The sequence below is a fragment of the Dermacentor albipictus genome, chromosome 6 (genome assembly GCF_038994185.2).
Source record: "Dermacentor albipictus isolate Rhodes 1998 colony chromosome 6, USDA_Dalb.pri_finalv2, whole genome shotgun sequence".
Taxonomy (NCBI): domain Eukaryota; kingdom Metazoa; phylum Arthropoda; class Arachnida; order Ixodida; family Ixodidae; genus Dermacentor; species Dermacentor albipictus.
In genome coordinates this window covers 87,783,389-87,809,974 of record NC_091826.1, presented here as the reverse complement: position 1 = coordinate 87,809,974, position 26,586 = coordinate 87,783,389, and the positions used below count along the sequence as shown (strand labels likewise).

General features: G+C 50.3%; 1 protein-coding gene, 1 non-coding gene and 1 pseudogene across 2 annotated transcripts in view; 2 read left to right on the top strand and 1 right to left on the bottom strand.

The window, feature by feature from the left end:
* Window positions 1-9,345: 9,345 nt before the first annotated feature.
* LOC139047060 (uncharacterized) lies at window positions 9,346-10,161 on the top strand (annotated as a pseudogene).
* Window positions 10,162-11,329: 1,168 nt separating this feature from the next.
* TRNAK-CUU (transfer RNA lysine (anticodon CUU)) lies at window positions 11,330-11,402 on the top strand. The gene has a single exon. It is a non-coding gene; the product is annotated as a tRNA-Lys (tRNA).
* Window positions 11,403-14,755: 3,353 nt separating this feature from the next.
* The window catches only part of LOC139047059 (dentin sialophosphoprotein-like), a 51,885-nt gene continuing 40,054 nt past the window's right edge, over window positions 14,756-26,586 (bottom strand). Inside the window, exons 5-6 of the mRNA XM_070521010.1 lie at window positions 19,051-19,509; window positions 14,756-15,256 (exon numbers count right to left, since the gene is read on the bottom strand). Coding sequence (XP_070377111.1) covers window positions 14,756-15,256; window positions 19,051-19,509 — 960 coding nt within the window. The remainder of the gene's footprint in view (window positions 15,257-19,050; window positions 19,510-26,586) is intronic.

Here is a 26,586-nt window from a genome sequence, read left to right as displayed (position 1 = left end):
TGCCGGCTGATGGTTCAAAGCGTGCATACATCAAAAGAGGGAGTCATACTGTCACGCGACGCGAGAAACTCGTTTGGACTCATCGAGCCTCCAGCCCCAAAAATAAGCATTACAAAAACTGCAGCCCTCCTCTTGGTGCTCAGGTGCAAGTCTAGAGGGCACGTCGATAGACCTGCACAGAGGAGGGCGGAGAAGAGGCACTTTTCATAGAATAGGGGGGGGGGGGGGGGGGGATGACGCTTCAAGGCAAGGATAACCTTACTACTATACCACAGTGGTGGCGGTCAAACTGAATAAGCTTAAGGGGGGAGGCTACCCTGGAGACCGAACTGTCTTATTTTCTAAGATATTCAGATGAAATTTTCAGGGTAGGTTCACACTACCGAACTATTAGGAACTGCAAAGTTTCATGAAGATATGTTTATTAGTTCCAGAGTTATTGAGGTCTAACTAGGTGATTCATGTATATGCCTGAGGAAAAGCCTGGAGAAACGCTAGGACATCGTAGGAAGCTGAAATTCACTGTGATGATCCCTTGATAGATATCCCAAGGGGCTAAAGGGCCCTTTTCTTTATTTTCGCCTCCAAAAAAATTTTAAGACAACTTTGATCTTGATGTAGCCATTAATGACCACATTCATCAATAATTAATTGCTTATTATAATTTAACTGCACCAGCTTTCAAAAAAGAAGCCTGTTACCCCCTGGCAAAGTCATCCAGGAACAGAATAAAAAAGAACTGGCTGTGGCTTAGCTAAGGTTAAGCCCAGGATGCGAAGCATACTAGCCTTTATTTTAACGCGGCAGCGTTAAGGAGCTCGTGTCGCAGAAAGGCCGGTGTCGTCGGCGTCGGCTCAGGCGTGCGGCTCTTGCTCAGGCGCACATTTCGTTGGCGCGCCGAACGCTGCGTTGATCGACGCTCACCGCGTCCGATGCGGGGCGCGTAGTCGCTGCGCCGTGGCAAAGCCACCTAGAAACAGTCTCTGTAGCACGCCGCAACCTTCGCTTCTCATTCCAACGAGCAGCTCCGTCTCTAGGAGGCATCTCACCTCGTGAGTGTCTAGCAGAAGCAAGCGCAGCTGCTTATATACCGCCGCGACGGCGCGAGTTGGAGCCGCGTTTCTGCTCTGTCGTGACGTCATGGTGTGACGTGGGCAGCCTTGAAAGGCCAAGATATAAGGGCAAGATATAGTCCGGCGTAACGCGCGCGCGCGGCCACGCGCGTCGCGGTTAAGCGACGTCGGTGAAAAACGCGCACTCTACAGTTCGGCGTCACGGCGTAGCCGGCGTGCCCAGGCGCGCTTGGCGAACTCAACGCCACCGGCGCGGAGATAGAGCGTGTTCTATTTCACGCGGCTGACGCTAGACCAGAATGCACTGCGCGCTGTAGCGGCAGCGAGCAGAGGGCAGAATGGCGGCCTGCGATGCGCGTACTGACAGTGCGCCTGTGGTTTTTTCAACATCTGTGTGTGATGACAGCGCGAGTGAGGACGCCTGCTTGAAGCGATTAGCAACCATCCATGTGTATACGATGTGAAACGCATGGACCACCGCGACACAGAGCGGAAGAACCACGCGTAGGAACTATACGAAAGCAGTGTGGTCTTGCCACAGGTATGCTGCATTTCGCAGCACCTGTACTAGCTGGTGGTAGTCGCCGAGTTGAGGGCGCTTGTCGAATAGCTTTCGCATGTACATACATGGTCCGCTTCCGTTTTTGACGTAGCCGAAGTACTAGCAATATGAGTGCGATGTTCTGGCTGTCAGGCATGGCGGCCGCATTTCGGTGGGGGCGAAATGCGAAAAACACCCGTTTGCTTAGTCTTAGGTACACGTTAAAGAACCCCAGGTCAGAAAGAAAGTGGTTTTCGCACGGAAAACCTTGTTTTTTTTTTCTGGCTGTCAGGACAAGTTAACGCCATCCCGCAAAAGTTTTCATTTTAGCGCACACACAGCGCGCGGAACGAGAAGCGCGCGCTACCCGAACGGGAAGGGTATATGCAAGACGCGCATGCGCCATGTACACAGCTGTTCGCCGCGGCGAAGTTGCGCTTCCGGACGCACAGATGGCGCCAGCCTCGAGCTGCGCGCGCGCGCCGAACTCTAGAGGAAGCAAATTTCTTGCACCCCTGGCGTCGCTAGCGCAGCGTATCCGACTTCGCCTGCCGCGGCCTGGCGCGCCGAGAACGCCGGACTATATCTTGGCCTATAGTCCGGCGTTCTCGGCGCGCCAGGCCGCGGCAGGCGATGTCGGATACGCTGCGCTAGCGACGCCAGGAGTGCAAGAAATTTGCTTCCTCTAGAGTTCGGCGTGCGCGCTCAGCTCGAGGCTGGCGCCATCTGTGCGTCCGGGAGCGCAACTTCACCGCCGCGGCGAACAGCTGTTTACATGGCGCATGCGCGTCTTGCATATACCCTCGCCGTTCGGGTACCGCGCGCGCTTCTCGTTCCGCGCTTTTTGTGCGCCTAAAACGAAAACTTTTGAAAAAAAGAACAAGGTTTTACGTGCGAAAACCACTTTCTGATTATGAGGCACACCGTAGAGGAGGACTCCGGAAATTTAGACCACCTGGGTTTCTTTACCGTGTACCTAAATCTAAGCACACGGGTGTTTTTCGCATTTCGCCCCCATCGAAATGCGGCCGCCGTGCCTGACAGCCAGAACATCGCACTCGTATTGCTTGTACTTCGGCTACGTCAAAAACGGAAGCGGACCATGTACATGCGAAAGCTATTCGACAAGCGCCCTCAACTCGGCGACCAGCACCAGCTAGTACAGGAGCTGCGAAATGCAGCTTACCTGTGGCGAGACCACACTGCTTTCGTATAGCTTCCCACGCGTTGTTCTTCCGCTCTGTGTCGCGGTAGTCCATGCGTTTCGCATCGTGTACACATGGATGGTTGCTAATCGCTTCAAACAGGCGTCTTCACTAGCGCTGTCATCACACACGGATGTTGAAAAAACCACAGCCGCACTGTCAGTACGCGCACCGCAGGCCGCCATTCTGCCTTCTGCTCACTGCCGCTACAGCGCGCATTGCATTCTGGTCTAGCGTCAGCCGCGTGTAATAGAACACGCTCTATCTCCGCGCCGGCGGCGTTGAGTTCGCCAAGCGCGCCTGGGCACGCCGGCTACGCCGTGACGCCGAACTGTAGAGTGCGCGTTTTTCACCGACGTCCCTTAACCGCCACGCGCGTGGCCGCGCGCGCGCGTTACGCCGGACTATATCTTGCCCTGAAGGCGACGCCGCGAGCGAGGGCGCGAGTTGGAGCCCCGTTTCTCCTCTGTCGTGACGTCATGGTGTCACGTGGTATTGAAGGCGACACCGCCGCGCCTGAGGAGCTGAGTTGAGCTCTAGTAATATGATTCGCATAAAAAACGGCATACAAATCTGAAGAGCGGTTCTTGAGATATCGCCTTCCCCAGCATCACAACTAGCGAAAAAATCCATTCCGACAAAACGGGCCTTAAAGTTGAACACGTGTTTTTTTTTTTATTAGAAAGCACTTGCGGAGCTTCTAATTAGTGCTTGCGGCTCCAGGCACACTCAGTGTGTCGGATTTTCGACTGGCGACAGCCGAAAGCACAGTTTCGCCGCTGAAAAGCGCCTCGCAGTCGGCACTCGCTGCGGAAGATCGAAGTTCGATGCTCGTACAAGACGCATATCACGCTCCCGTGTACCGAACATCTGCGGTGTCTTGGGCTTTGCCGGCATCGCGTGCAGCGAAGAACTAGCGAAAAAAAAAGAAAGCTGAGCAAATAATCTAAAAGATAGCGCATGGCGATGAGCAGCTCGCAAGCTCATGTTGAGGCGGACGGAGCAAGGGGCAAGAGCGAGAGCGCGTTATCAAAGGGAGCAGCCGCCGCCGCCCGCGCAGCAGCCAATGGCTGGCGCGCGTTAGCCCGCGGGATTTGAACACGCTGCTCCGGCCAATCAGCGCTCAGCATCACATCGCGGGAAAACGCCAATAGCGCCTCAACCACGCCGACGATGCCATTTTGCAGGCGGCAAAGTAGAGACAAAGAATTCACAGTCAAAACGACACCACTATGGCGCGGGCAGGCTGCAGGGGCCGGGAATGGCGCGCGCGCGAAGTTTGAATTTATTTCGGCATTTGCGCGTGATTTGTGGGCCGCGGTGGCCTCTAAAGTAGCGTCTTTTTTGGTACTTTACGGTGCTGAATTAGGTGCTGATAATTACAGAACTGGTAGTTTATGAGACATAACAACCAAAAATATGGTTTTTCAAAAATCGCCTTTTTCGCGATTTTTCGGTTTTCAAGGGCCGCGTCCCCCCTTAAGTTCAAGGTACGGATGAATACGCTATTACTGTTTCCAAAAAAGAAACACTACGCAGATATGTACAGAAGGCAAATTTTGCAAGTCATGCAAAGCAGACCTGCATTGTTTAATGTACACCGCAGAGTACAGGTGACACTACGGAAGCGGTCAATCGCCAAATGACCGTTTATGCTCCCACTGCGGTAACTTGGCGGCTGTGGCCTGGGTACAGGTAAGGGACGTCATCGCCAATGCGGCAGCAGCATTTCGACTGGGCAAAATATAAAACGCACGGGTACTTATGCTTTGGGACACGTTTCCGAACATCATTGTGTCAAAATTAATAGTGTCTGCCACTATGGCGCGCATTGTAATCCGATCGAGGTTTCGGCACGCCCAGCCACATAACCTAATGGACGTTTAATACTTCTGCCAGGATACGATGTCCCATCTGCGGCAGTAACATTACTGCACCTTCTCAGAAGTTATGAAGTGTGGTGAAACACAAGGCATCAAACACCTCTCCTTGTGTGTTCTATGTAATTCGCATACTCACAGCCGTGGTGCACGCAAGGCAACGTTTGACCTCAACTCGCCACTCTTGCGTTGCATTAAACGTTGAACCAAGTAGGCTTTCGGCATCAACACCAACGACAATTATCATCAAGGAAAGCAAGCAGCACGGCGTCTTCACTTATATTGATTCTCACATTTGAGGGGATCTCTAATTTTTTTCTTTCCCTGTAATTATTTGCAGAATATGGAGCGCATCTATATATTTTTTACTATCTCGGCATATAAATCTACGCCTTCGTATGTTAAGAAGTATTCAATGACAGCGTTACATGTGATATTAGTAGTGCTGGCAGTGACACACGTTAGATACACCTAATGGCTGCGTATCTTTCGTTTTTTTTCATTTTTGTGTGCGCGTCTGATCAACCCAATAGGTCAGGTGATTAACCTTAATTAGACCCTCCATTTTAGCCTAACAATTTTTTTTTAAGTTTCTTTGTCGTTCTTTGTCTAGCGCTTACGTTAACCAATAAATATGTGTTCGCGTGTTTTTGTTGCAATCATACGTTGAAATATAACATTTGTTTAGCGGAGTGTCGTCATCCGTTTTATTCGATTTTCCTATTCCTATGCACAGAGGAATGAACACTTTCATGCAACATTTGAAACGAAGAAAGAGGAATCTACACAGACAACCACCTGCACCTAAAGCAATATCACTATCAAGAAAAGACATCTACGGTATTGCCCAGAATTCACTCACCGTATTTACACGTACATGAAATATTTGTTGGTGGCGACGGTAAAATGTGTGACGCAGCTTTGTTTATTGATACACTAAAAGCATGAATAGGGGGGAAAATGCATAAACAACACACTAACTATCAAGAAAAGACAGATCCGGGTCCTGCACCGGCTCGTCACACACCCTGCCATCACTGTCCAGCCAGTCTGGGAATGGCGCCACTTTCAAAGGGTAGTCTCCATACTCGTCTTCGATCTGCGCGGTTTTGTAATTCTCCTCGTTACCGCTGGGGACTGGACGGCAATCCCAACACTCTTCCTCGTCCACTCTCCTGCGCTTGGAGGGTCCAGGTTTTCCGTCACCAAAATTAGGCAACACACCTTCTTGATCCCCAGAATTCTGCTTCGATGAATCTTTGTCCTCACCGTCGCAATCCTCTCGCCCACGCTTCACGCCTGAGGCAGGAACGACCGGTTCAGGAGGGCCGCCGTGGCCATCATCGCTGCTGCTGTCAGAGTCATCAAGCCAGGCCCATTCGTTCAGCAATTGCTCCAGCAACACGCGACGGTGCAGGCTTACCGACTGCTCGCCATTCTCGATTTCCTGGATCTTCTCCACCGCCTGCGAGAGAAGAGCAGCGATGTTAAGGCATTTGTCGAAACTCATGCTGCAACTTACAGTGTTACCAATACGGTGTCGTCGCGGGCAGCGTGCGATCGGCAGCGACGTCAGCGGCCAACTGACTGCCAGCCTTATCTGAGAGAGGCGAGCGCTACCCTTCCAAACACACCCTCTCCACTTCCCTTTATGCCTCCCCTCCGGCGAGGCCAGGGCGACGCGCTCAGGTCACTGACCTTGAAACCGGCTTCCCATTCCATTGGTTCAGAAAAAAGACGGAGCCAGATATTTATATTCAAAGTGATTATATCCATGAGCCAGCAAATGTTTTTGTCAATTAGGCCTTCATTACTTTAATTCCACGGCGCCTAATACATTGTATTACTTTGAAGGCCCCTCGCCTTCGCTCAGGGGTCCGCGAGCCGCGACCAGCACGACAAAGGACCAAAGGCGCAAGGAACAAAAACCGCTTTAATTTACGATAGGATGTAACACTCAAACTTACCGCAGCCTCGTGGTCAATAGCAGAAAAGAACAAGGCAAAGAAGCAAGCAGCAAAGAAACAAAGCAACAAAAAGCAAAGAAGCAAGCAGCAAAACAGCTAGGCAAAAAAATATACAAGCCAAAGAGAGCGACGAAAGAACGGCCGTTACAAACCAACAAACAACACCATCTTTCGGTCGATAACAGAATGCATAAAGCGCAGAAAGCAAGCAAGCACCGAACCAGGCGCGCAGACACCGTTCGAAAAGCGGACAAGAGCACTCTTTCATGCAGACACAACGCAAAGACGCCTTCCCCCCTGCTCTGCAGCACGCTCGGAAAGAAAACCCTGACGGGCCACGCCCCACCAGCGCCTCCCCAGGCCCGCGACCCGCCAAAAAAGCCCCGAGTGCCGTCTTCGCTGCCTTCTTATCGGGCAGCTCCCTTCCCGGCAGTCCCCGCGCGAGTTCTTACGATACGCGATCGGTGCGCATGCTCCATGCGACGAGTGCCGTTGTGGCGCGCGTTTCAAAGGCTTCCGCCGTGCGCGCTGCAGAGACGGCCCAAGGGCCCGACACTCCCCCCCGTACAAGACCGGACACCCGCCTGGGCGTGCGACAGCACTATGCAACGACACTATGCAACACTATGCAACAACACTATGTCCAACTGCACCATGCATCGTCCTAGTCGAGTATATCACGGCTGTTGCGAAGCAAAATGTTCGGGGTAGTTGGCACGCGATGGGCTGGAATGGTGCCTGGCGTCGTTCGGAGCTGCACGTGACGGCTCCAGTCGGCATGCGCTCAAGGCGTGCACTCTTTCAGAGACAATGCACTTTTCGCCCAACGCTAGCGCACATCGGTCGCCTGGGTGAGAGGCCGACGACGTAGGTGATGTTTGGATGGGCCGCCGTGGCAGCCAGGCTGGTCACGCCCGTTGGAATGGTAGCCTGGCATTCTGCGTAAGGCGAGGATATCCAAGGACAGCTTACGTAAAAACGTCGCGATTAACAGATACCGGATGTAGGCCACAACCGCGTTAACCGCTGAACTCGTATAATGACTGAAGCACGGTTAGCTGTCTGATGGGCGCTCGTAGTACGCTTTGAGGTCGTGCAAGCTTACGGGCCCTATTACTCTGCTGCCATGTTTTTCCCGCAGTAGGTACACCAAGCTAGAGATACGTTTCGTAATCACGTAAGGACCATCCCATCTAGGCGCGAGCGAAGCAGCAAACCCTTTTGCAGCATCGCTGAGTGGGTGCGTGCGCCGGAGCACTTCGTCGCCGACCGCGAACTCCAGCGGCCGCCTGCCTTTGTTGTATTGGTTCCTATGTTCCAGGAGGGCAAGGTCCAAGTTTTCCCTGGCCTTTTTCGGAGTGTGGGCCAGGCGGCTGGAAAGATTTTGCGTGAACGTGGAATAATTGCGAGTTGGTAATTCAGAGCCGTTGGTGAATGCATGCTCAATAGGAAAACGGAGGTCGCGACCGAGAACAATAGCCGCTGGCGTAAACCCTGTCGACCGGTTTACTGTGGTCCTTGTGGCGAAAGCCATCTCCTGGATACGAACGTCCCAGTCCTTGTGCCGCTCGGTGAAAGCCACCAGCATTGTCTTAAGGTTTCTGTTTACGCGCTCCGTGATGTTGGCTTGAGGGTGGTATGGTGTCATCCTTTTGTGCTGCACGCCAAGAGCTTTGCAAGTGTCAACGAATATCCTGCCGGTGAAATATGTGGCATTGTCTGTGATAAGCTGGGCTGGGAAACCGAAACGGGTGAATGCTTCCAACAGCCTATCCCAGATTATCTTGGAATCCAGCATGCGTAGCGTGTACAGCTCTACCCATTTGGAGAAATGGTCAGTGACCACTAACAAGTAACGATTCCCTTTAGCTGACCTGGGGTATAGGCCCATAACATCACATGCCACAATTTCCCATGGGTATCGGCTCTCAACTGGTTGCATGAAGCCTGGTGGCTTCCCTCCCCTCGGTTTCATGGTCTGGCAGGTAGGACATGTGCGAACGTATCTGAAGACATGCTTTCTCATGTGCGGCCATGTCCCGACGCGACACAACTTCTCAAATGTTTTCTTGCCGTCGCTATGACCGGCGAGCCGGGTGTCATGAAAGTACTCTAGAAAAGGCTTGCGCAGTTTGCTAGGCACAACGACACGGAATGGGGACTCACCGCAATCCGTATCGGCAGCAGGTATATACCGCAAGAGCAGGCCATCTTCTGCTTGCATGTAGCAGTCGTAGTTTCCGCTACCGGCAGGGCTGGCGCCGTCCAGTGCATTGCATATCAAGTTGCAGTGGTCGTCGTTTAGCTGGGCGTCGAGTAACTGCTGGCGGGAGATTAGTGTTCCCCAGGCATCCACAGGCACTGCCACAGCCAAGACTTCGGGTGCCGGCTCGCCATCTCCGGAGAGTGGTGCTCGGGACAGGGCGTCAGCTACCTTGTTGAAGGTGCCTTTCCTGTACTCTACTCTTCTGACGCGCGTAAGCTCACTGAAAGTTTTTATACTACCTCTCGCTCTCCGCGCCATCCTTCCTCCGCAGAACCCCTTGACCATTCCCTCGGACCGCTTTGCCCGTCCAGTTTGAACACCAAAGATGCACCGCCGGCATTTTAATGCGACTACGTTCACGTAAACTCAACAAGGGCGTGGTTGAAAATCGTACTCGCCAAACCACCAGTACGATGCCTGATAAAAAGGACCAGAGCGCGCCCGGACAAGATATGTCCAGCATTATTGCCCAGCTGACCGCGCTGCTCGAGCATCAGACAAACATAACTCCAGCAGCCAGCTTCCGTTTGCAGCTCGCTGTGCCTACATATGAAGGCCACACAGATAAGAAATTGGTGGCGGACTTCCTTCAGGCAATGAAAGATTACCGTGACGCGCAAGCCATTACGGATGACGTTCTTCTTCAGCGCGTTTTGCCCGTTGCCCTGACTGGGTCCGCCGCCCGCTGGCGTCGTCGCCAGTCATTCCAAAGTTGAACACACTTTGAGAAGCTACTGCGAGCAGAATTTCTCCCCCCAGACTACGTCGTCCGCATGAAAGACGAGCTTCGCGCCCGTAGTCAGGCGGAGGAGGAAAGCCTCCAAGAGTACATACGGTCTTTTCAGGAGCTTTACGAGCGCGCAGATCCTTCAGCACCTGAAACGGAAAGAGTCACACGGGCAATCCGGCAATCTCACCCACGCTTTCAGGCTTATCTAACGGGCCGTACCTTCTCTTCGCTTGACGATCTCGCTAAGGCGGCGTCCTATATTCAGGCGGCGATGTTAGCAGAGCTCACTTACCAGCCTCCACCCCCGCCTCAAGCCTCCCTCGAGCCGTCTTGCGTGTGGCACGGTTCTCAAATTGCAAGCCCGGGGAATATGGTACCGCCTCCAAGGGTGCTGCACCCATTCATTCACCGCACTTTGCCACCCAGGTACGGTTCCGGCCTCCTGTCCGGGAACCTGCAACAACGTTGCCAGGCACTCGGAGCCGCAGCAGGCCTGTAGCGGCTGCCGCCCAGTCAGGCGCAGAAGGTACACGCAGGAGCATTCCAGTCTGCTTCCAGTGCGGAGGACGAGGCCACTACAAGAGCCAGTGCCCGAGCCCCCCGGGCATCCTCCAGCAGGGAAACGACGAGGGCCGGCGTTGGTGAGCAGCTGCCAGTCGCCGGCCAATGACCTAGCGCGCCACGACGTCCCCTCGCAACAGGCAGGCTCCGGAACGACCTCTCCGGCAGCAGCCTACCCTCACGCGCTGTTGCTCGCAACATCGAAGCATCTTACAGCAGCTGCCGAGCACCGAGCGGGGGCAGGCGTTTCCAAGACTACGAAAAGCCGAGTGTTTTGGTCGTCTCACCATCCTGCTGTCACGGCGCTGAGCCGCGGACAACCTCGGCAGCGGAGAGGTGGAAAGAAACAGCTCCTCACACTCGAACCACCACCGGCATCAGCAGTAGTAGCTGTACCGGAAAGGTGTCAGCCCCCCCAGATCGAAGGCCCAGGATCTCGGATAAATGGTGAGGTCTTTGCCGTCCACGTTCAGTCTTCTTGACGACCACCTTGAGAAAACACCATTGGTAGCGGTCAGAATGGCCGGAATAGAAGTACCTGCTATTTTAGACACCGGCTCTGCTGTTTCCGTTTTCGGCGATCGTGTTAAAAGCGCCTGCGAGACGAAACGTCTACAGTTACGAAGTGTAAACACGACCCTTCGCATGGCATCCGCTCACGTTGCGTCCGCTACGTCAGCAGCCCGGTTAACGGTCACCATGAATGATAGAAAATTCCGGCAACGCTTCCTACACATTCCAGGACATTCTTGTCCTGTGATTTTGGGCCGTAACTTCATAGCCAAAGCAGGAATCGTTCTCGATCTCTCTAAAGGCACCTACCAGTACGGCATGCATGCACATCCACTCAAGTTCATGACTAAGCCAAGAGAACCACAGTCAAATCGGTTTACCGCTAATATCTCTGCGGTCTCCGAGACTGGTAGTGGTATTCTCACTGTTCTGAAGTCTTTCATAGGATCTCCGGCGGAGAAGACCAAAATCGAGACTGCGCTTAAACCATTTGCCGAAATGTTCACGGCAGCTCCTGGCAGCGTTAATGTGCTGACTCATAGGATAGACACCGGATGCGCCCGCCCAATTCGTTTCAACCCGCGGACCCCTGAGCCCGGCTAGCTCAGTCGGTAGAGCATGAGACTCTTAATCTCAGGGTCGTGGGTTCGAGCCCAACGTTGGGCGCCAGATGAAGGCCCCTCGCCTTCGCTCAGGGGTCCGCGAGCCGCGACCAGCACGACAAAGGACCAAAGGCGCAAGGAACAAAAACCGCTTTAATTTACGATAGAATGTAACACTCAAAATTACCGCAGCCTCGCGGCCAATAGCAGAAAAGAACAAGGCAAAGAAACCAGCAGCAAAGAAACAAAGCAACAAAAAGCAGCAAAAGCAAAGAAGCAAGCAGCAAAACAGCTAGGCAACAAAATATACAAGCCAAAGAGAGCGACGAAAGAACGGCCGTTACAAACCAACAAACAACACAATCTTTCGGTCGATAACAGAATGCATAAAGCGCAGAAAGCAAGCAAGCACCGAACCAGGCGCGCAGACACAGTTCGAAAAGCGGACAAGAGCACTCTTTCATGCAGACACAACGCAAAGACGCTTTCCCCCCTGCTCTGCAGCACGCTCGGAAAGAAAACCCTGACGGGCCACGCCCCACCAGCGCCTCCCCAGGCCCGCGCCCCGCCAAAAAAGCCCCGAGTGCCGTCTTCGCTGTCTTCGCTGCCTTCTTATCGGGCAGCTCCCTTCCCGGCAGTCCCCGCGCGAGTTCTTACGATACGCGATCGGTGCGCATGCTCCATGCGACGACTGCCGTTGTGGCGCGCGTTTCAAAGGCTTCCCCCGTGCGCGCTGCAGAGAGGGCCCAAGGGCCCGACAACTTTAAAGCCACCTGTGGTGGTTCCTTATCTGAAGTATTCAACCAAGGTACTTCTGTAACCGTGCAACCCTATCCCCATTCCGTACTCTGGAAAGTTCTATCAAATTTTATAGGGGAGAAAATTTATTTTTATGAGCAATATAATACCTTTCTTTCATTCGCGTCTATTTTCTTTCGTTCTTTGGGAATTTAATCAAAATAATATTTTAAACTTTTTCCTTCTTCAGAGCTAAAAAGCTATGCTCCTCTTACGTCGCTCTCATTTATGTTGCTATTTTTAACACTCTAATTTAGCAAAAGCCATTTAAATGTATTGAATTCATTGTGCCCTTTATATTTAGTAGTGTCATGGTGATTGCCTTGAATATTCAACCGTGAGTACAATTTCTTTGTAGCGTTTGCATTATCACTCGAGTCGCAACACAACATGTTTGCGATCGCCATCGCGAAATTTATACCAGCAGCGAATATTTTATATAAAGCAGGTAAACAATGGCGTGAATGTCCACTACCGTGCTCAAGACTTGTCGAGTAGCATCACGCAGAAGACAGTACTTTCTGTTGATAAGTGTTAAAATCGGGGGTGATAATTGCTGTGCTGAGATAGGGAACTACCTTCATGGAAATCCAAGTACGAACACGTGTTTGCACTGCGGGAAGACGGGAAACATTTAGCGTGCCTTCGCTTTCCGTGCAATGCAGCCTCACCATTAAACGCTAACGACGGTAATTGATTTGTGTGAATGACTTAAAAATATTTGCGCCTTCATTTCGTGGCAGCGCCAATAGGTGTCACAGTGCTTCGAAAGGGAAGCCCGAATGCACGAATTCCGAGATGACAGGCTCCGCCGGTGGCAATGCCCAGTGTCACAACTTTCGCTAAGTCTATCGCATAAACGTCAACGTTCTAGTTGAGAACGATTTTCTCTGAATTTTTTAACGCGGAGCTTTCGTTGCCTCTTCCTTTGAACTTCACACCGCGGCAGCTGCTGTTGCCTGGCACACCGTGCCGACTGATGGTTCAAAGCGTGCATATATCAAAAGAGGGAGTCATATTGACAGGCGACGCGAGAAACTCGTTCGGACTCATCGAGCCTCCAGCCCCAAATATGAGCTTTACAAAAACTGCAGCCCTCCTCTTGGTGCTAAGGTGCAAGTCTAGAGGGCACGTCGATAGACCTGCACAGAGGAGGGCTGAGAAGAGGCAATTTTCATAGAATAGGGGGGGGGGGGATGACGCTTCAAGGCAAGGATAACCTTACTACTATACCACAGTGGTGGCGGTCAAACTGAATGAGCTTAAGTTCAAGGTACGGCTGAATAAGCTATTTCTGTTTCCAAAAAATAAACACTACGCAGATATGTACAGAGGGCAAATTTCGCAAGTCATGCAAAGCAGACCTGCATTGTTTAAGGTACACCACAGAGTACAGTTGTCACTACGGAAGCGGTCAATCGCCAAATGAACGTTTATGTTCCCACTGCGGTAGCTTGGCGGCTGTGGCCTGGGTACAGGTAAGGGACGTCATCGCCAATGCGGCAGCAGCATTTCGACTGGGCAAAATATAAAACGCACGGGTACTTATGCTTTGGGACACGTTTCCGAACATCATTGTGTCAAAATTAATAGTGTCTGCCACTATGGCGCGCATTGTAATCCGATCGAGGTTTCGGCACGCCCAGCCACATAACCTAATGGACGTTTAATACTTCTGCCAGGATACGATGTCCCATCTGCGGCAGTAACATTACTGCACCTTCTCAGAAGTTATGAAGTGTGGTGAAACACAAGGCATCAAACACCTCTCCATCTGTGTTCTATGTAATACGCAGACTCACAGCCGTGGTGCACGCAAGGCAACGTTTGACCTCAACTCACCACTCTTGCGTTGCATTAAACGTTGAATCAAGTAGGCTTTCGGCATCAACACCAACGATAATTATCATCAAGGAAAGCAAGCAGCACGGCGTCTTCGCTTACATTGATTCTCCCATTTCAGGGGATTTCTAATTTTTTTTCTTTCTCTGTATTTATTTGCAGATTATGGAGCGCATCTATTTTTTATACTAAATCTGCATATAAATCTACGCCTTAATATGTTAAGAAGTATTCAATGACAGCGTTATGTGATATTAGTAGTTGTGGCAGCGACACACTGTAGATACATCTAATGGGGGCGTATCTTTCGTTTTTTTTTTTCATTTTTCGTGTGCGTGTCTGATCTTCCCAATAGGTGCCCTCAATTTTCGCCTAAATATTTCGATAAAATTTCTTTGTCGTTCTTTGTCTAGCACTTATGTTAACCAATAAATATGTCTTCTCGTGTTTTTATTGCACTTATGCTTTGAAATATAAAATTTCTTTAGTGGAGCGTCGCCATCCATTTTATTCGATTTGCCTATCCCTATGCAAATAATTATGAACGCTTTCATGCAACATTTGAAACGAAGAAAGAGGAATCAATACAGACAATCACATACACCAAAAGCAATATCACTATCAAGAAAAGACACCTACAATATTACCGACAATTCACTGACATTATTGTACACATACACGAAACATTTGCTGCTGGCGACGGTAAAATGTGTAACGCAGCGCTGTTTATTGATACACTAAAAGCATGACAAGGGTGAATAATGCATAAGCAACACACTAAATATCAAGAAATGACAGATCCGGTTCCTGCACCGGCTCCTCACACACCCCGCCATCACTGTCCAGCCAGTCTGGGAACGGGGCAACTTTCATCCGGTAAGAGTCATTCTCGCCTTCGAGCTGCGGTGAGGTGTAATTTTCCTGGTAACCGCTAGGCCCTGGACGGCAATCCCAACACTCTTGCTCGTCCACTCTCCGGCGCTTGGAGGGTCCAGGTTCTCCGTCATCAAAATTAGCCAAGACACCTTCTTGATACCCAGAGTTCTGCTTCGATGAATCTTTGTCCTCACCGTCGCAATCATCTCGCCCATGCTTCACGCCTGAGGCAGGGACGACCGGTACAGGAGGCCCGCCTACGCCATCATCGCTGTCTTCGTCGTCGCTAGAGCTGCTGCTGTCAGAGTCATCAAGCCAGGCCCATTTGTTCAGCAATTGCTCCAGCAACACGCGACGGTGCAGGCTTACCGACTTCTCGATTTCCCGGATCTTCTCCGTCGCCTGCGAGAGAAGAGCAGTGACGTTAAGGCATTTGTCGAAACTCATACTGCAACTTACAGCGGTACCAAGACGGTGTGGTCGCGGGCAGCGTGCTCGGCAGCGTCCGATCGGTAGCGACGTCAGCAGCGAACTGACCGCCTGCCTCATCTGAGAGAGGCGAGGGCTACCCTTCCAAACTTTCCCTCTCCACTCCCCTTTCTGCCTCGCCTCCGTCGAGGCGAAGGCGACGCGCTCAGGTCACTGACCTTGAAAGCGACATGCAATTCTATTTATTTGGGAAAAAAGCCAGATATTTATATTCAAAGGGATTATGTCAATAAGCCGGCATATTTCTTGTCAAATAGGCTCCCATTACTTTTATTCGACGGCGGCTAATACATTGCTTTAGTATACCACCACTTGTGGCGGCTCCTATCTCAAGTCTTCAACTGTGTATTCTCTGTACCGTGCAACCCTAACTCAAATTCCGTACTCTATAAAGTTCTACCAAATTTTATATTCAAGAAAACTAATTTCTGGTGAGCAATATATAAAGCTTTCTTTCATTCGCGTCCATTTTTTTGTTCCTTCGGAATTTAAACAAAATATTACTTAAATCGTTTTTCCTTGTTCAGAGCTAAAAACCTATGCTCCTCTTATCTCGCTCTCATTTAAGTTGCTATCCTTTATCAAAAGGCGTTAAAATGTTGTGAAGCCATCCTGCCTTTCAAATTTTGTAGTGTCATGGCGATTGCCTTGAATATTCAGCCGTGAGGGTGATTTCTGCGCCGCGTTTCCATTATGACTCGAGTCGCAACACAACAGATTTGCACGTGGCCGTCGAAAAGATTATAGCCGCAGCCAACATTTTATAGAAAGCAGCCTAACACTGGCGTGAATGCCCACTATCGTGCAGAAGACTTGTCGAGAAACATCGCGCTGAACGAGGTACGTTCAGGTAAAAAGTGTTAAAATCGGGGGCGATAATTGCTGCGCGGAGATGGCGAACGCTCTACATGGAAAGCCAAGTACGAACACGTGTGTTCCCTGCAGGGAAGACGGTAAAAATTGACCGTGACTTCACATTCTTTACAATGCAGCCTCACCGTCGAACGCTAACGACGTTAATTGATTTCTCTGCGATATTTTAAAGTGTTCACGCCTGCACTTCGCGGCTGTGCCAATACGTGTCGCCGTTGGTCTGGAGTCAAGCCTTGAATGCACGCCTTCCTAAGTAAAAGGCTTCGTCGGTTGCAATTGCCTCTCACAACTTTCGCAAAGCCTATCGCATAAACGTAATCAACGTTCTACGCGCGATAGGTTTTCACCTAATTGTTTTTTAAAGCTGTGCTTTCCTTTCCTCTTCTTTTAAACTTCGCAGTCCTGTGGCTGCTGCTCCCTGGCACACCCTATTGGGAGGTGGTTCAAAGCGTGCCAATATGACAAGAGCCTGCCATACAATAAAGGCGACGCGAGAAACTCGTTTGGACCCAACGCATCGAATGTGCTCAATATCTTCAGGAGCTCCCTGGCCGCGTCAAATTGACCTTGTGACAGCTGTAATTATCCGTGACCCCCCAGCTGCAAATATAAGCATTGCAGAACCTGCACCGCTTCATTTGGCGCTAAGCTGCGAGACCAGAGGGGACGTCGATAGAACTGCCTACAGGAGGGCGGAGAAGAGGTACTTTACATGCAAGGAGGGGCGGTGACGTTTGAAGGCAAGGCTAACCTTACTAATATACCACAGCGGTTTCGGGGACACAGAATAAGCATAGATACAAGGCACGGCTCAATACGGTATTGCTATTTACAAAAAATAAACAATACGCAGATATGTAAAGATGGCAAATTACGCAGGTCGTGCAGAACAGCCCTGCAATAATTAAAGCGCACCGCTGAGTACAGGGGACACTACTGAAGCGGTGGACCGCCAAATGAACGTTTCTCTGCCCACTGCGGTAGCATGGTGACTGTCGCCTTGTTAGAGGTCGCCGACTTCATCCCGAGCGCGGCAGCCACATTACGACTGGGCGGAATCGAAAACGCACGTGCACTTATGTTTTGGGACACGTTTTAGAACATCATGGTGTCAAACATGAAACAGCATACGCTACTACAACGTGCTTCGAAATCCGACGGAGGTTTTTTTTTGGCACGCACGGCCACCTAATCGTATTTGCTTTTAATACTCCTGCCACGATACGATATGCCATGTGAAGCTGTTGCATTACTGAAACTTCTCAAGTTGTGAAGTGTAGCGCAACAAAATGCATCGTCCAAACACCTCTCCTTGTGCGTTCTCTGTATTACGCAGGCACTAAGCAGTGGTGCACGCAAGGTAACGTTTAACATCTCACCACGCTTGTGTTACATTAAACGTTGAAGCAAGCAGACTTTCGGTGTCAACACCACCGATCATCAGCCTCGTTACGCCCAATGCAGGGCAAAGGCCTTTCCCATACATCTCCAAATACCCCGGTCATGTAATAATTGTGGCCACCGATAACTATCATAGGAAAGGAACCAGCACAGAAACCACTTAACATAGATCCTCAAATTGCAGCGGATCTCCAAATTTTTTATGCGAAGCATATTACAAGGGCTCAACCCAGCTCCTCAGGCGCGGCGGTGTCACCTTAAATACCACGTGACACCGTGACGTCACGACAGAGGAGGAGTGGCTTTGGCTCAACTCTCGCAAGATGGGCTGGGTGGGAATCGAACCAGGGTCTCCGGAGTGTGAAACGGAGACGCTACCACAGAGCCACGAGTACGATGCTTCGAAGCGGTACAAAAACGCCTCTAGTGAATGTGGTGTTGCCTTAGAAACGAGCTGTTTCTAAGGCTCAGGGGTGCGTCGCTTGCTCAGGCGCATATTTCGTTACCGCGCAGAACGCTGCGTTGCTCGACGCTCACCGCGTCCAATGCGGGGCGTCCAAGGCGAAGCAGAGTAACGCATGAGTTGTTTCTTCGTCTAGCCGAACCAAATATAGCCAAGCAACAGCAGTTCACCAAGCTAAACAGTGGTTCAACAATTAAAATAAAGGCTAGTATGCTTCGCATCCTGGGCTTAACCTTTCCTAAGCCACAGCCATTTTTTTTTGTTTCCCTGTGATAATTTGCAGATTATGGAACCAATCTTTTTTTTTCTTTACTAAATCTTCGACATATAAAGCAACACCTTCAGATTTTAAGAAGTATTCAATGACCGCTTTATGTGTGATAGTAGTTGTGGCTCCGACAAACATTATATACACCTAATGGCAGCCTATCTATCGTTTTTTTTTTGCTTTTTTGTGTGTATGTGTGTCAGATCAACCGATTAAGTCAGGTGATTAACCCTACGGAGGCCCTCAACTTTGGACAACATATTTTGTTTAAGTTTCTTTGTAGTTCTTTGTCTAGCACTTTTGCTAACGATTAAATGTTATTTCGTGTTTTTGTTGCAGTTGTGCGTTGAAATCTAAGATTTGTTTAGTGGAGTGTCGCCATCCGTCTGATTCGATTTTTATATGCAGGCAGTTGTGAATGCTTTCATGCAACATATTGTACGAAGAAAGAGAAATCTATACAGACAACAAGATACACCAAAAGCGCTCTCACTATCAAAAAAGGACACCTACGATATTACCGACAATTCACTGACATTATTGTACACATACACGAAACATTTGCTGCTGGCGACGGTAAAATGTGTAACGCAGCGCTGTTTATTGATACACTAAAAGCATGACAAGGGTGAATAATGCATAAGCAACACACTAAATATCAAGAAATGACAGATCCGGTTCCTGCACCGGCTCCTCACACACCCCGCCTTCACTGTCCAGCCAGTCTGGGAACGGGGCAACTTTCATCCGGTAAGAGTCATTCTCGTCTTCGAGCTGCGGCGAGGTGTAATTTTCCTGGTAACCGCTAGGCCCTGGACGGCAATCCCAACACTCTTCCTCGTCCACTCTCCGGCGCTTGGAGGGTCCAGGTTCTCCGTCATCAAAATTAGCCAAGACACCTTCTTGATACCCAGAGTTCTGCTTCGATGAATCTTTGTCCTCACCGTCGCAATCATCTCGCCCACGCTTCACGCCTGAGCCAGGAACGACCGGCACAGGAGGCCCGCCGTCGCCATCATCGCTGTCTTCGTCGTCGCTAGAGCTGCTGCTGTCAGAGTCATCAAGCCAGGCCCATTTGTTCAACAATTGCTCCAGCAACACGCGACGGTGCAGGCTTACCGACTTCTCGCCATTCTCGATTTCCCGGATCTTCTCCGTCGCCTGCGAGAGAAGAGCAGTGACGTTAAGGCATTTGTCAAAAGTCATACTGCAACTTACAGCGGTACCTAGACGGTGTGGTCTCGGGCAGCGTGCTCGGCAGCGTCCGATCGGTAGCGACGTCAGCAGCCAACTGACCGCCTGCCTCATCTGAGAGAGGCGAGGGCTACACTTCAAAGCTTTCCCTCTCCACTCCCCTTTCTGCCTCGCCTCCGTCGAGGCTAAGGCGACGCGCTCAGGTCACTGACCTTGAAGCCACATGCAATTCCATTGATTTGGGAAAAAAAGCCAGATATTTATATTCAAAGGGATTATGTCAATAAGCCGGCATATTTCTTGTCAAATACGCTCCCATTACTTTTATTCGACGGCAGCTAATACATTGCTTTAGTATACCACCATTTGCGGCGGCTCCTATCTCAAGTCTTCAACTGTGGATCGTCTGTACGGTGCAACCCTAACTCCAATTCCGTACTCTATAAAGTTCTTCCAAATTTTATATTCAAGAAAACTAATTTCTGGAGAGCAATATATAAGGCTTTCTTTCATTCGCGTCCAATTTTCTTGGTCCTTCGGAATTTAAACAAAATAATACCTTAATCGTTTTTCCTTTTTCAGAGCTAAAAACCTATGCTCCTCTTATCTCGCTCTCATTTATGTTGCTATCTTTAAGACTATCCTTTATCAAAAGGCGTTAAAATGTTGTGAAGCCATCCTGCCTTTCATATTTTGTAGTGTCATGGCGATTGCCTTGAATATTCAGCCGTGAGTGCGATTTCTGCGCCGCGTTTCCATTATGACTCGAGTCGCAACGCAACAGATTTGCACGTGGCCGTCGAAAAGATTATAGCCGCAGCCAACATTTTATAGAAAGCAGCCTAACAATGGCGTGAATTCCCACTATCGTGCAGAAGACTTGTCGAGAAACATCGCGCTGAACGAGGTACTTTCAGGTAAAAAGTGGTAAAATCGGGGGCGATAATTGCTGCGCGGAGATGGCGAACGCTCTACATGGAAACCCAAGTACGAACACGTGTGTGCCCTGCAGGGAAGACGTTAAAAATTGACCGTGCCTTCACATTCTTTACAATGCAGCCTCACCGTCGAACGCTAACGACGGTAATTGATTTCTCTGCGATATTTTAAAGTATTCAGGCCTGAACTTCGCGGCTGTGCCAATACGTGTCGCAGTTGGTCTGGAGTCAAGCCTTGAATGCACGCCTTCCTAAGTAAAAGGCTTCGTCGGTTGCAATTCCCTCTCACAACTTTCGCAAAGCCTATCGCATATCGAGAAGAAGAAGACGACGAACCTGCTGCTAGCTTGTCTGAGTAGCTCTGCCTACATTTATCGTTATTTTCGTTATTTTCTGGGAATATTACTCGTCAGAACGGTTCAAGACGTCTGTCTACTCGAAAAGGTACCTTCCGTATCGGAGACCGACGGGTGCTGCCCCACCCGCCGCCTCACAAGGTGCTAGAAGGAACCAAGCTGGCACCGACGAGCACCCCGCCATGACCTCCCAAGGGCTGACACCGGGTCAGAAACGCCAGCTGGTTTGTACAAGCCAGCCTGACTGCAAGCGACAAGACACTGGTGAATCTGAAGACGAGTCAACTGTCATCGACGACGACAACGTGGCAAACCCTTCAGACCTGGAAATGGACGAGGGTGGTTTCCGAATTGTGCGCCATCGTAAAGACAGGGCGGAGGGCATTCCAGTGTTAATCACTGCAGCATTCGAAAGAGATGATTTAAGGCAAGTAAACCCTATTGTCCTGCATTCTGAGCTTGAAAGGATTCTCGGTGGAGCACCAGTGAAGAGCCACTTCACAGCACAGGGAGCATTGCTCTTAGATGTAGAGACAGAAGGACAAGCCAACGTCCTTCTAGAGACCAAGAATATCGGCGGCATAGTCATATCTGCCCGTGTCCCACACAGTTATATGAAAAATACGTGCATTGTTAGAGGAGTCCCTAAATGGTACTCGGATGAAGAGCTACTCACCTACCTGAGACCTCAGGGAGTGTTCCATGCAAGAAGAATCATCCGTCGGGTCCAAACCTCGTCATCTGAGTGGGAGTCAAGGCGCACTAACACGGTGGTTCTCACTTTTGCTCCAAATTCTGAACGCCTGGAGAAGATCAACCTTGGTTTCACCAGACACGAGCTTGTCGACTACGTGGAGACACCACCACGCTGTTTTAAGTGTCAGCGCTTCGGACATATCGCTAAGTACTGTCGTGGGGAACAGAGGTGCAAGCGCTGTGGGGGACCTCATGACTTTAAGACGTGTGCAAGTAAAGACAACTTTGTGTGTGCAAATTGCGGCGGTGACCATCCTGCTAGCTACGGTCGATGCCCTGCGCGGACAGCTGCTCAGCGAAGAAATAAGTTGTTTGTTCTGGGTCCAAAGAGTGCAAGCGCACCATCGAACACGAAGAAGACATCCAGAGCGCCACAACTAACTGGTTTGGAAACAGAATACGCATCCCACTTCCCGCGTCTCACACCGATAAATGAAGTTACTGAGCCAACGCAAACGGTCTCAGCGGCTGAGAAACCTGTTCGAAAAGAGCCCGAAAAACGCACCTATGCGGCCGCAGTAAACCGACCTCAAGTACCCTTTGGCAACAGTCAGCAGGAAAACTGCCAGCATGTGATACGCGCTTTGTTCACGGCACTACGTTCCCACGTCGCGAAGATGCCTGCTAGTTCGACGAAGGATATGCTGGAAGCAGTGCTGGCTCTTGAGTCAGTAATACTCTGCTCTACTTCCACATACACTCAGTAGCATAATGGCAATGTCTCGCCCACTTGGTCCATTCCGTCGTCCAAAAGTGCCCTTAATAATGCAATGGAACTGCGCCGGTATTCTACAGCGTCTTTCGGAACTCAGCCTTTTCCTTCGAGACATACCTATACCAATTCTAGCCCTCTCGGAGGCCGGTCTCCCAAATGGAAGGACGATCCTAGGGTACATCAGACATGGAAATCCGAGTATACCATCATTTGCAAATGGAAGTGCGATGATATACATCCGGCGAGAAATACCTCACGTCACCTTACTAGTGCAAGACCTTTGTTCTACCTTCTTGGAAGTCGCCGCTGTGCAAGTGTGCCTAGGAAAACGAAAACTCAGTGTGATGTCGGTGTATATAAGTCCGCGCAGGAAGGTCTCCATGGAGGCGTTCATAAAAGACCTTTGCATTCGTTGCCCCTCTCCTATAATAATCTGTGGCGACTTTAACGCACATCATTCGCTTTGGGGAGATAAGACTGCAGATTCCCGAGGCAAGGAACTTGTCACAGCCGCGGATGCTGCTGACTTATGTATCGCGAACGATGGCAAACCGACTTTCTTCAGACCACCAGATTCATGGAGTGCCATAGACATCGTGATCCATTCTACAGACCTTGTCGTATCGTCAACAACGGCCCCAGACAGGATGGGCAGTGACCACTTTCCGATCTTCACGAACATCACCGGATTTCACACTGCTGGGCGACAATTCTGTGCTGTGACCCGCTGGGACACATACAGAGAAGCGTTGGACGAATCCCCTGGTGAGCTGTTCGCAGATATGCTGCGGAGCAAAAGAGTGGCTACCTCAATGTTGAAGCTGCCAGATCATTTCCCTACTCCTGATTTGAAATTAAAGAACCTCTGGGCAGCGCGTAGGAGAGCGGAGCGAAAATTAATGAGAAAAACGGGCAATCCATCTGCGAAAACTGAATATAACAGGATAAACGCTGTCATCCGTCGTCACACAAAAAGGTTAAGACGAGTTCAATGGGCTGCTTTCTGTGAAAGTTTATCGGCGTTTACTCCCATGACAAGGATATGGGGAGTAATGAAGAGCCTATCCGGAAAGATTCGCCTGCACAGGCCATTCGAAGCACTTGCTTTAAAGCAAGGAAAAGATTTGCAAACCCTTGCAGAAGATTTTGCAGATGTATACAGATCTGTCAGATCAGCAGGAGTATCGAACCCTCTGTTGTCTGAAGCATCACATACCATGGATACGCCGTTCACCTTTCGTGAGTTGGATTTGGCGCTTAGCAAATTAAGAAGACGCTGTGCTGTGGGTCCCGATTCGATCAGCAATCAGATGCTGACAAATCTGACATATGACCGAAAACGAGCACTTCTGGACATATTTAATCACGTCTGGAGCACAGGAGAGATCCCAGAAGCGTGGAAGACAGCATGGGTGGTGCCAGTGCTCAAGTCGGGAAAGGATCCTGCAAACCTCACCCCATACCGGCCAGTATCGCTAACATCATGCGCATCAAAGTTGATGGAAAGACTAATATGTACGAGGTTAACATGGTATCTCGAGCAAGAAAATAGACTGCCATCGTGTATGACCGGATTTCGTCCACGGTTGAGTGCCCAGGACAGTGTCTTGGATCTACTAAGCCATATCGAGCACCATTGCGCAGACGGCCTTTCCACACTCGCCATCTTTATGGACGTTGCCAAGGCATACGACTGTGTGCTTCATACAGGCATCATCAACGGACTCCGAGCCATGGGCGTCTCGGGAAATGCTCTTCGATTCGTCCATGAATTTCTCAGTGATCGATTTGTCCAAGTTAAGCTCGGAAGTATAATGAGTGACAAGCGACGTATTTCGCTCGGCGTCCCACAAGGAAGTGTCCTATCGCCCTTGCTTTTTGACGTTGCCATGGCCAGCCTTCCAGATGTCCTGAAAGTAGGTCGGACGGCAGTTAAAATGTCCGTCTACGCAGATGACATCTGCATTTGGATCTCGGGGTACCAGCACAAACGTTTGGCCCGAATAGCCCAGGCCGCAATCTCCACTATCGATCGCCACTTAGCGACGCTTGGCCTATCTTTATCAGCAGGAAAATCGGCCTTCATGCTTTTCCCGGGAGTGAGACGCAAATCAACACGTCTGACGCTGAATATCAGAGGGCATTCAATTCTTCGTGCAACTCATGTTCGATTCCTGGGCGTCACCATCGACAACAAGCTGCTATGGCGTGGTGCAGTCGAAAGTGTTGTGGCTGCATCAGTGGAAAGAATCAACGCACTTCGTCGATTGGCAGGCATACGTTGGGGAAACAATCCTATATCCATGCTTAAACTGAACGCTGCACTGATAACAAGCCGCATTCTCTATCAGCTCCCTCTGATATCACCGTCATCGAGTCAATTCGAGCGCTTGGAGGCAGTGCACAGAAAGGGAGTTCACTTGGCGATGGGAGTTCCAACGGCGGCTTCAAACAAGAAAGTCACTAATGAGGCAGAGTCTCTTCCACTCCGCCTCTTGGCATCTCAGGCCTTGCTGACGCACCTATTAAGGCTGGGCGAGTCACGCGCAGGCACGGCGCTTCTCCGGCGGCTAAGAGCAAGAACTCGCTCACATTTCCATGCGGCGCTGAACACCTTCCGATATTTAGGATTGGAATGGCCTAAGCGAAGTCGCCTTGACCTGCCATGGTCTTTTCCGGACGTTACCTGCAGCCTCAATGTATGCCACCTACCGACGAAACGCACCATTTCAACTGCCGAAGCCAAGTTCATTGTGCTGGACCACTTAAGCACTGTGTTTCAAAGCCATCTACAAGTGTACACAGACGGTTCGGTGTGCGCACAAACAGATAGCTGTGCAGCGGCATTCTGCATACCATCCCTTGATGTGTCATGGTCTGGCCGTCTGGATCGCGTAGTTTCCTCTACAACAGTAGAAATCGCCGCAATCACCAGGCTTTGCGGAAACTACGGGCCTTTTCTGCACGAGATGTCGTGGTGCTGACGGATTCCAAGTCAGCATTACAGAGATTACATCGGGGCCTACCTCTAGAGAAGTTTACAAGGCAGTCTCTGGCAATGATCGACGACGTCACGAGCAAAGGATTTAACATAAGGTTTCAGTGGATTCCATCACACGTAGGAATTGATGGAAACGAGGAAGCTGACGCCCTTGCACGCCGAGCGCTGACATGTGTCCCAAAAGTGAAAGCTCCAAAAGCTTTTCGAAACCCTAAAGGTGCAATCCGCCTTCACTTTAGAGAGATGTTCAAGAATCCACACGAATCCTGTGTGACTCATGGATTTACACATGAACAAGCGACGCTTTTATACCGCATCAGGACCGACTCCGCGTACATCCCAGCTTGGTTATTCAAGACTGGGCTTCGCGCTTCCCCACTCTGTGTTTTCTGTGGTGACATTGGCGACATCGAACATTTCATTTGGCTATGCCCTCAGTTTGACACAGAGAGAAAAGTAATGGTGGACAGCCTACAAAAAAGCGGTCTCACGCACAGGACCTTTGAAGACGTTGTTTTCCCCGGAGGGCCCACGGCATTCAGGAAGAGAGCGCAACGACTGCTGATAGCCTTCCTGCAAGACACGGGGCTCATCGACACCTGGTGACACACCACTGATCTCAACTGGAAGGAGGATCAGGCGGAACAATTGCCGGCTATGTATGCCAGGCTAACCCCACCTGCTTCAACATCATCACCACCACCACCACCACTACCACCTATCGCATAAAGGTAATCAACGTTCTACGTGGGATGGGTTTTCACATAATTGTTTTTTAAAGCTGTGCTTTCCTTTCCTCTTCTTTTAAACTTCGCACTCCTGTGGCTGCTGCTCCCTGGCACACCGTGTTGGGAGGTGGTTCAAAGCGTGCCAATATGACAAGAGCCTGTCATACAAAAAAGGCGACGCGAGAAACTCGTTTGGAACCAACGCATCGAATGTGCTCAATATCTTGAATGAATGTGTATTGTTTAGTGGCGCAAGGGCCAGGGATGGCCAAAGAGCGCCATGACTAATTATGTGTTGCTAAGCGCTGCTTTGTGAGTTTCGATGGTGGGATGTAACATGGCTGTAAAGTGGCCTAAAATCAATGCGTATCATAAAAGCGTAAAATGATATATAGTATAAAATTATGATAGTGAGCAATGTAGTTGTCTATGGGTATGGTACGCTTGATAAGTGATCATGACGCTAAAATGCAAGAACATGGAAATAGCTCCTATGCCTCCGCAAGGCCTTTGAGCCCAAAGGCTGGGAGGCAGGCGCTTTCTATTAATG